This window comes from Plasmodium vinckei (genome assembly GCF_900681995.1).
Source record: "Plasmodium vinckei vinckei genome assembly, chromosome: PVVCY_14".
NCBI lineage: Eukaryota > Apicomplexa > Aconoidasida > Haemosporida > Plasmodiidae > Plasmodium > Plasmodium vinckei.
The window spans coordinates 304,651-316,243 of record NC_051306.1 but is presented as its reverse complement, the minus strand read 5'-3'; the positions used below and the strand labels follow the sequence as shown (position 1 = coordinate 316,243).

Sequence of the window (11,593 nt, the reverse complement as noted above, 5' to 3'; positions counted from 1 at the left end):
TGCAAATTTTTTTTCTTAAGGGTAAAAAAATTCTTTCACAACTATTCTACATTGATAAGTACAATTTTTATTCCATTATGATTGGTCTGTCAAAATGTTATTCTCTCTATGGTCTTTGTGTTTGGTTGAATTGCTTAGTTATCCAATTATTCAATTTTTTTCCTAAAGGAGCAACCCTCTGTTAATTTGCATTTTCCCCCTGTTGGTTGGCATAACATAATATTACAGCTGCATTACGAGAAAAAAGTAAATAAATATATATATATTTGTGCAATAGTTTATTTAAAAAATAATATCAGTATGTTTAAGCAAGCATATATTATGGAAAATATGTGATATGTACTATGCTGAACATACAGATGATGTGCGCATACAAAATAATGCATATTGAATAAGTAACTAAATAATCATTGGGCTTTATGTTTTACCTTCCACATAATACTACATTTTGTGCATGGCTAAACAAAGTTGTGATTTGAAGACATCCTGGGCACTTTACATCCATAAAATATGAATTGGGGGTTGGAATTAACCTCTTTAATTTATGTTTCTTGGATTCTTCAACTGGATCACGATTTAATAAATCGACATTCATTTTGAGTTATAAGTATTAAAATGTAATAAAAAGTTTAATTTATTTTAAAAAAAAATATATATATTTTTTTTAATTATATAGATTTATTAATTGATTCACAAAAACCTTAAATCTACCTTTAAATAATGGAGGTAAATATTATTATATTTTAATCTTTTATTTAATGATATATTATTTAAAAAAGTAAAAGAATTTTTTCCCTAAAATTTTTTTAAAGATTTTTTAATTTTTTTTTTTTCTTTATGGAAATTTTATTTTTAAAATATTATTATTTATAATTGTTTTTTTTGATGAAGAAAAATTATTATAATATTATATATGAATATGCTACTTGTTAGTGTTAAGTAAAATTGTTTTTCACCTTATATGTGCTTAATATAGATTTTAAGGGAAACTGCAAAACGAAAAGAGTAATAATACACGGAATGCACTATTCTTTGTGAGTTAAATATGTAAATAATTTAATAATATGTATTATATGTTATATATATAAAATTAATATAATTTGCAAGCATAAACTACATAGGAAGCTACACTAGGTAGGGAACTTGTTTTTTATATATTTATCTATATATTATATATGCATATAAAAAATATTTAAGCCTTATATCTTAATAGCTTTTTTTTACTTTGTGTACAATAAAATATATATACGTATTAAGGTTTTTTTAAGTGATAATTTAAATATGCATAATATTTGTATAGCATATACAGTACTGTTAAATAATATATCCCCTATTATGAATAAAATATTATATTGCCCCAAGGCTTTTAATAGTATATAATATTATTAATAAAGAAATATAAGCATTTAAAGGGGTTGGGCAAGCAATGACTATATATATTATATACATATTGTATATATAACGAAAATTATTATTATTGTCGAACTTATTAAATTTCATATTTATTGTATGCATTATATATATACATATAATTCATAATGCTATGAAATTTACGAAAAACGCCCTATTATATAATAAATGCATTATGTTTGTATTATATGTACATCCCTCTCTTTAAGTATATATGTAAATATGATGGCTTTCTATAAGCAAATATTTTATAGCAAAATAATAGTATTATTTTAATATTAAAAAAAATAATAATTTTGTTTAATAATACCAGTTTAAAAAATTTCCTTTATATAATTTTTAGTGGGAAATTAATATTTAACAATAATTTTTACTGTTATTTTTAATATGGAAAAAAATAACATTTTCAGATTATTAAAGAAATAAATTATTTTATTAATAATTTTCCAATTTCCTTTTTAAATATATTATGTTTTAATGATAGCAAAAAATATGCTAAAGTTTCACATGTTTTTACAATAATTTTCATAAAAAAAAAAACAAAAAAAGAAACATTAATCTTTATTTAAATAGATTTATATAAGTTTAATTATACTTATGTTTAGCATTTTATCTTATTTGTAATTATAACACCATATTTTGACGTCGTTCTTTCAATTTTTTTCAACACAATAATAATAAATATTGTTTTTAAATTAATATATCGAATGACTTAAAATGAGAAATGTATAAGGAATTGTTATGGGTCTTTGGGCGGCATATGTAAAAATAAGATTTTTATAAAATTGGCAGTATTGTCCCATCCAATTGGTCACTATATATTATTCTTTTGTTACATATGTTTCACAGTATTAATAATGTTTGTTTGTACTTTTTAGAAATATTCACGAATAATAGAATTGTTTGATATTTAATGAGAAAAAGAAAGGTGTACATATATATTTATGTTGTTTGTATAAAGGTAAATATATTTCTTTAACAATGTACTCTTATTTAACTCTTTCACATATCTGTATATATGTAATATAAAGAAAAATATGAAAAAATATTTATGAATAAAATTAAAACAAGAACAATATATTATTTAATAAACCCCCCTATTCAATTATCAGTGTGCATAAAGATAGTAATATGAATATATTTTCTCCATTATCCATTTATAAGCATTTATAAAAAGTAATAAATTAAAAAAAAATGACTCTCCAATATGTGTGTATGTAGTTATATATATATATATAATATTATATTATATATAGAGAAATACCCTTTAATGCTAGTATACATAGTGTGAGAAAAAAAATACAACAGGAGAGAAAAAAAATATATAATTTCATTTGAAGCATAAAACAATGATTATTTTATAAGAATATTGTTATAAATATATCAAAAAAAAATATATATAATAAATAAATGAATGGATTGATGATTAAAAATATAATGCATATCATAGAAAATTTTATTAAAAATATTTAAAAATTATATATTTACATTTTGACATTGTCATAAAAAAATTAGTGTAGTACATTAAATAAATAGTGGCGAAAAGGAGCGTATAAATTAAGTAGAAAAATGAAATAAGCCAATACAAATACGAAAGTGCAAACATATAAATAGTAAATAAAGTACTAATGAAATAATAATAAAATAAAATTTTTGTAAAATAAGATAAAATATGAATATATGTAAAATTAATATCAAAGTGACAATGAAATCTATATAAAAGTAAATCCATTATTTTTATAGCATATTGTGTAAAATCGTAATCACGTACATAATATCAACATATATTCATATATCTTAAATAGATATGTGAGAAGATTTTATAGAGAGAATAAGAAAATAGCAATAAGAAGAAGCATGTGCATAGTTCAAATATTTTTAAGCAATTAAATTATATTAATTTCATATATATTTTTTATTTTTCTATAATTGTCAATACTTATAATTAAAAGATAAATTTTTAATACAAAATGGATTCTGAGTTTTGGCCAGACCATGGTATGAAAATATATACAATAAAACACAAAAAATATATATAGAGAGAGTTGATGTATATATAATATGAATACATATTCATGTGATGTATATATATAGATGCATAAAATAGTTTAATAAATCATTTTTTTTACTGCTTAAACCTATGTGCATTTATATATATATATTGTCAAGTGAAAATACATACAATGTATTTATCCCTATGAATGATATACCACGTCATGAATAATATAATTATATAATGACACATATGCATAGTTAATTATGATGCAAAATAATGTGATATGAATGTATACATTAAGTATATAATGCTTTGTGCGGCTTACTAAAATTTCGATTATATATATTGCCGTTACGCAATTTGTGTTTCATTTAATTTCTTAAATATGTATGAATATTATTAATTTTTTTTATTATTTTTTTCTATTTAGAGTACAAAACAGTGGGAAAGCTTATTCTTGAAGATGGGACAGAATTTGTTGGGTACAGTGTAGGGTATGAAGGACATGCATGTGAAAAAAAGCCTCAATGTAATGAAAGTGAAGATATTACAGAAATATATGGAAAAAATATAAATGATGATAGATTATTTAAAGGCAGTAAAATTGAAAATGATGATTATATAGTTACAGGAGAAGTTATATTCAATACAGCCATGGTTGGATATCCAGAAGCATTATCAGATCCTAGTTATTTTGGTCAGATATTAGTTTTGACATTTCCATCAATAGGTAATTATGGTGTCGAAAAACCAAAGCACAATAAATTTGGTATAGCAAGTAATTTTGAAAGTAATAAAATACATGTACAAGGTTTAGTAATATGTGAATATAGTAAACAATCATATCATTATAATGCATATATAACATTAAGTGAATGGTTGAAACAATATAAAATTCCCTGTATTGGTGGGATAGATACTCGAGCATTGACAAAAATATTAAGAGAAAAGGGTAGTATGTTGGGAAAAATTGTAGTATACAAAAATAGAAATAATATAAATAATATATATAAAGAAATAAATTTATTTGACCCTGGTCAAATTGATGTTACAAAATATGTATGTAATCACTATGTAAGAGTATTTAAACTGAGAGGTATTGAATTTATAAATAATGAAGAGAGAAATAACATCAATAAAAATTCTAATTACTTATATAAAGACAATTATACAGAATGTGATAGTTATCCAAATTTAGAAAATGTTGGTTCATCATTTGAAAAAAGTTATTATAATAAAAATTTAAACTACCATTCATTATTAAGAGGGAAAATGAATTTATTAGAATCGTCAGAAGAAAATATTAAAGATTATAGTAACTATCTAAATTTTAATGATAATAATTCCGAAAATAACCCTTTTAGAAATTTATATGGAATTTGTGATTATGATAAATATTTAATAGATATTATAGAAAATAAAGATTACCATGAAGATAACTTAGATCAATATGGATATTATAACATCGATGGACCTAAAAAGAAATGTTGTGAACAGAAAGAAATTGACAAAGAAATTAATATGAACAATGATAATAGTGGTTATATACAGAAAACGATGGATAATCAAACATTTTTGGACCTAGTAAATAAACGAACTAATGACAAGGAAAAAATTATAGTAATTGTTGATTGTGGTATAAAAAATAGTATAATAAAAAATTTAATGAAACATGGCAACGATTTACCATTAACTTATGTTGTTGTCCCATATTATTATGATTTTAATTATATCGATTATGATGCAGTATTATTATCAAATGGGCCAGGAAACCCAGAAAAGTGTAAATTGTTAATTGATAATTTGAAAACTAGTTTACAAAAGAATAAATTAATATTTGGTATATGCTTGGGTAATCAATTATTGGGTATATCATTAGGTTGTGAAACTTATAAAATGAGATATGGTAATAGAGGTGTAAATCAACCAGTTATAGAATTATTAAATAATAGATGTTACATAACTTCACAAAACCATGGATATTGTTTAAAAAAAAAATGTATATTAAAAAGAAACGATTTAGCTATCAGTTATATTAATGCTAATGACAAATCTATAGAAGGTATTTCACATAAGAATGGAAGATTTTATACGGTTCAATTTCATCCCGAAGGAAATAACGGCCCTGAAGATACTGGGTTTTTATTTCGAAATTTTATATTAGATGTATTTCATAAAAAAAGAGAATATCGTGAAAATCTCCCACAAACTATTATACATATAAAAAAAAAAGTATTGCTTCTTGGTAGTGGAGGTTTATGTATTGGACAAGCAGGAGAATTTGATTATTCTGGTACGCAAGCAATAAAAAGTTTAAAGGAATGTGGTATTTATGTTATATTAGTTAATCCTAATATTGCTACAGTTCAAACTTCAAAAGGTCTAGCAGATAAAGTATATTTTTTGCCAGTAAATTGTGAATTTGTTGAAAAAATTATAAAAAAGGAAAAACCAGACTTTATTCTTTGCACATTTGGAGGTCAAACTGCATTAAACTGTGCCTTAATGTTAGAACAAAAGAAAGTTTTAAAAAAAAACAATTGTTTAGCTTTAGGTACTTCATTAGAATCAATTTTAATAACTGAAAATCGAAGTATGTTTGCTGAAAAATTAAAAGAAATTAATGAAATAATTGCCCCATATGGTAGTGCAAAAAATGTAGAAGAAGCTATTGAAGTAGCTAATCAAATAGGTTATCCCATTTTAGTGCGTACCACATTTTCTTTAGGTGGTTTGAATAGTAGTTTTATAAATAATGAGGAAGAGTTAATTGAAAAATGTAAAGAAATATTTTTACAAACTGATAATGAAATATTTATAGATAAATCGTTGAAAGGATGGAAGGAAATAGAATATGAATTGCTAAGAGATAATAAAAACAATTGTATAGCTATATGTAACATGGAAAATATTGATCCATTAGGTATTCATACAGGAGATAGTATAGTTGTTGCGCCATCACAAACATTAAGCAATTATGAATATTACAAATTTAGAGAAATTGCTTTGAAGGTTATTACTCATTTAAATATTATTGGTGAATGTAATATTCAATTTGGTATAAACCCCAAAACAGGAGAATATTGTATTATAGAAGTAAATGCAAGATTGAGTAGAAGTTCAGCACTTGCTTCTAAAGCTACGGGATATCCACTTGCATATATATCAGCAAAAATAGCTTTAGGATATGATTTAGTAAGCTTAAAAAATAGTATAACTCGAAAAACAACGGCATGCTTTGAGCCATCTCTTGATTATATAACAACAAAAATTCCACGATGGGATTTAAACAAGTTTGAATTTGCTTCGAATACAATGAATAGTAGTATGAAAAGTGTTGGTGAAGTTATGTCAATTGGAAGAACTTTTGAAGAATCTATACAAAAATCATTAAGATGTATTGATGATAATTATTTAGGTTTTTCTAATACTTATTGTATAGATTGGAATGAAGAAAAAATTATTGACGAACTAAAAAATCCTTCACCTAAAAGAATAGATGCTATACATCAAGCATTTCATTTAAATATTTCGATTGATGTTATCCATGAATTAACTAATATTGATTATTGGTTTTTATATAAATTTTATAATATATACAATTTGGAGAATAAATTAAAATCATTAACATTAGAACAATTGTCATTTCATGATTTAAAATATTATAAAAAGCACGGTTTTAGCGATAAGCAAATTGCTCATTATTTGTCTTATAATGTCAAAACAAAAGAAAGTGATGTAATGAAATATCGAGAACATATAGGCCTTCATCCTCATATCAAAGTTATCGATACTTTATCTGCTGAATTTCCTGCTCTCACAAACTATTTATATTTGACATATCAAGGAACTGAGCATGATGTTTTACCATTAAATATGAAGGTAAAGAAAATAAAAGACCATAGACTAATGGGCAGAGAATATAATGAAATAAGAGGTGATACGACACAACATTGTCATAATAATAAAATTGTATATAATGAATTTTCCTTTAATAAAGAAATATCCCAACAAGATGGAGTCAATGGTTTAAGAGGAGATATGAATAATGCTGAGGGAGAGGACGGAATACAAAATAATAAAAAACATCCAGATTATAGCACAATACCATCATGCAAATACATGCATAATCATATCAATGGACGGTGTATGGGGCATGGACATAATGATATGTTTAATTTGAAAAACTTTTTAAAAAATAACAAAAGAGAAGAAGGTTTTATCGATAATGACGAGAAAAATGCGATGGGAGATAATTATGGCAATGAAAAAAAATGTCCATTTTCTGGGCACAAAATGATAGGCAAAATGGATTACCATAATTTTGCAATGCATCACGGTATGAAATGCCCAATGGGAGAAAAAAAAGAAAATTGTATGCCTAATAGCAAATGCTGCCCATATATTACAAAAAATGAAAATGATAATCAAAATGATGGAAGCAATTTGGACGAGTTTAGATCAAATCGAAGTTCTCATTCAACAAATGATCTATTATATTTAGAAAATTGTAATACATCAGAAGATGAGGAAGATAATAGAGGTCATAATAAATTAATTAGAATCGATGAAAATAGAGGAAGCATAAATAATATTGCAAATAGCTCATATTATATTAGAGATTCCGTATATAATAATGAATATAAAATAAATAAGATGAGGGAATTAATTAATAAGGATAATGAGAGCGAATTAATAAAAAGTGATAAGAATTTTGCAAATATCACAAATGGCAAATGTGATTGTATTCATAATGATAAAGAAAAAACTAAGAAGATTAATTATAACGAGGAAAATGAATGTAGATGCCCCAATAATAGCAATACTAGGAGAATGGCATCAAAAAATAATAGTAGCTTAATGAACAGCTACAATGATGATAAAAGTGACTGCTTTTCAGAATTATCCTATATTCAAAATCATAAGAAAAACGACTATGAATATGAAGACTTATATTCCCGATCATCTGATAACTGTTATAGTAGTCATAGCATTACTATGAAGGGTGATAATGATAGTAGTGTGCTTGATTATGAAGAAGATGAATTAAACTCGGAATTATCATCTATTAATTCTGAAAATGATAATATATTTCATGAAAAGTTTGATGGTATTGGATTTAAAATAATTAATAATAAAAGAGAGTTGGAGAAGGACAAGAAGAAATGCTTTATTGTTTTGGGATGTGGATGCTATAGAATTGGTAGTTCTGTTGAATTTGATTGGAGTGCAATACATTGTGTTAAGACCATAAGAAAATTAAATCATAAAGCAATATTAATTAATTGTAATCCCGAAACAGTTAGTACAGATTATGATGAAAGTGATAGATTATACTTTGATGAAATAACAACAGAAGTTATAAAATTTATACATAATTTTGAAAAAAGTCAAGGTGTTATTATAGCTTTTGGTGGTCAAACATCGAATAATTTGGTTTTCAGTTTATATAAAAATAATGTAAATATATTAGGGTCGAGTGCAAAAAGTGTAGATTGTTGTGAAAATCGAAATAAATTTTCTCATTTATGTGACTCCTTAAAAATAGATCAACCTAAATGGAATAAATTCACAAAATTATCAAAAGCTATACAATTTGCCAACGAAGTTAAATTCCCTGTCCTTGTCAGACCATCTTATGTCTTATCCGGTGCAGCTATGAGAGTAGTAAATAGTTTTGAAGAATTAAAAAACTTTTTAATGAAAGCCGCAATCGTAAGTAAAGATAACCCCGTTGTTATCTCGAAGTTTATTGAAAATGCTAAAGAAATTGAAATTGATTGTGTAAGTAAAAATGGTAAAATGATTAATTATGCTATATCGGAACATGTAGAAAATGCAGGAGTTCACTCAGGAGATGCCACTTTAATATTACCTGCCCAAAATATATATGTAGAAACACATAGAAAAATTAAAAAAATTTCTGAAAAAATTTCAAAATATTTAAACATTTCTGGGCCATTTAATATTCAATTTATTTGCCATCAAAATGAAATAAAAATTATTGAATGTAATTTAAGAGCATCAAGAACATTCCCATTTATTTCGAAAGCATTAAATTTGAATTTTATAGATTTAGCCACAAGAATTTTAATGGGTTATGATGTTAAGCCAATGAATATATCGCTGATCGATTTAGAGTATACAGCTATTAAATCTCCAATTTTTTCATTTAACAGATTACATGGATCGGATTGTATATTAGGTGTCGAAATGAAATCAACAGGAGAAGTAGCTTGTTTTGGTTTAAATAAATATGAAGCTTTACTTAAATCTTTAGTTGCTACAGGCATGAAATTACCCAAGAAGTCAATCTTAATAAGTATTAAAAATTTAAATAACAAGTTAGCATTTGAAGAACCATTCCAATTATTATTTTTGATGGGTTTCACAATTTATGCCACTGAAGGAACGTATGAGTTTTATTCCAAATTTTTATCATCATTTAATATTGACAAAAATTCAAAATTCCATCAAAAACTTATAAAAGTTCACAATAAAGATTCAGAAAATATATTACCAAATATAACTGATTTAATTATGAATCATAAAGTCGAAATGGTTATAAATATAACAGATGCATTAACAACAAAAGTTGCTTCGCATGGATATAAAATTAGAAGACTTGCTTCCGATTTCCAAGTACCTATAATAACAAACATGAAATTGACCTCCTTATTCATTGATTCATTGTATAGAAAATTTTGCAGAAAAAAAGAAAGAAGATCTTTTTACACTATCAAGAGTTACGACGAATACATCAGTCTAGTTTAATGTGGGCACTAGATATTAGAAACCGAATTAATTTTCTCGTTTGGCAATATAAAATGATGGATATTTGTATAGAAGCAATAATAACCAATTTGTGTTCATGTATATATGTGAATTATCATAAATTGGTTGTTAATCCCATTTACGTATAAAAAAATATGCGCAATTTTTGTTAGTTGGAAAGAAAATACTCAGTTTTGCGAATGATGACCATACTATTAGTACATTTTTTATAATTGGCAAATGCATAGTCTATTAATTTTGTTCATAATGCTTTTAATAAAATGTTAACGCATTCCATTAAATATTTTTATAATTTTAAACGAGGCTATAGATAGAAATATCTACGTTTCGTATTTATATATATGTATTTTTATAATCACATATATATCTTTATATTTACATATGAATAAATATCCTTCAAAAGAGGAGTTATATATTTTATACAGCGGCTTTACGCTTGCTATTTTAAAAACACATATAAAATCGCTTTAATTTATTTTTTCATTTTTATATTTGTGCATAATGCATAAAATACAGAGAAATATGCATGCACATATGATAACTTTTTAATAAAAATTAATTTAAGAAAGTCTTTTAAAAATAGTATTTGAAAAAAATATATTATGAGTTCATTGTTATGCATAATCATGTTTATGCAGATATGAAGTTATATCATTCAAATGCATAATCCCCATAACCAATGGTGAAATTATTTATGTGACTAGCAAATTAAATAGTGCTACAAAGTATATTTGAACTACTGTTCATCAAATTCAGGTCGATTACATAACATATTTAGGGATTATTCTAAAGCTTGAAGTAGTATATCAAAATCGTCGTTTTCATTGGGGTTTTCATTATTTTGTTTGCCTTCTGCATCCTTAATTGTGATATTTGTACCAGTATTATTATTGGAAGTAGTTTTTTTATTATTTTCTTCTTGTATAGCTACATATGTTTTTAATTGATCATATATATCTAGAAATAATGAATCATTTAAGGAATTTAAAATATCTCGAACAAAAATTGTAAATCTTTTTTCACTTTCACAATGTTCTAATGCTCCATCAGTTATATACAAAATAAATAAAGATAAGCATTTGTTTAAAGTGTTAAGGGCTTCTTTTTTTATTTTATAATTTTTTAGATCTATACTATTATTTATTATTTTTAAAATAACACTATTCGGCAAATCAAACATGGTATCTTTTAATAAATTGATATCCGGATTCTCTGTTTGTTCTTTCATTTTGTGTTAAGCACGTTTATTTGTCAGCGTAATGGCATAAAAAGATATTATATGTATACATGCATGTCTGAAGTCTATTATGTTTGATTTCACACATGTATATTATGCGAATTTTATGAGAAAAAGCAAAAGATTTTTTGTTTAATTTTAATTATAAAAATTAT

The 11,593-nt window shown here is 24.4% G+C and overlaps 3 protein-coding genes across 3 annotated transcripts; 1 reads left to right on the top strand and 2 right to left on the bottom strand.

Moving 5' to 3' along the window:
* Positions 1-146: 146 nt before the first annotated feature.
* Positions 147-595, bottom strand: PVVCY_1400850 (40S ribosomal protein S27, putative; the record flags this gene model as incomplete). The annotated part of the gene is made up of 2 exons (XM_008624939.1): positions 147-228; positions 429-595. The coding sequence occupies 2 exons, from the start codon at positions 593-595 to the stop codon at positions 147-149; spliced, it is 249 nt and encodes an 82-aa protein (XP_008623161.1).
* A 2,785-nt stretch (positions 596-3,380) lies between these two features.
* PVVCY_1400840 (carbamoyl phosphate synthetase, putative) lies at positions 3,381-10,180 on the top strand (the record flags this gene model as incomplete). Its single annotated transcript, XM_008624940.1, has 2 exons — positions 3,381-3,408; positions 3,837-10,180. 2 exons carry the CDS (start codon positions 3,381-3,383, stop codon positions 10,178-10,180), a joined length of 6,372 nt encoding a protein of 2,123 aa, XP_008623162.1.
* An 802-nt stretch (positions 10,181-10,982) lies between these two features.
* Positions 10,983-11,429, bottom strand: PVVCY_1400830 (CCAAT-binding transcription factor, putative; the record flags this gene model as incomplete). The annotated part of the gene is made up of 1 exon (XM_008624941.1): positions 10,983-11,429. The coding sequence occupies one exon, from the start codon at positions 11,427-11,429 to the stop codon at positions 10,983-10,985; it is 447 nt and encodes a 148-aa protein (XP_008623163.1).
* Positions 11,430-11,593: the final 164 nt, after the last annotated feature.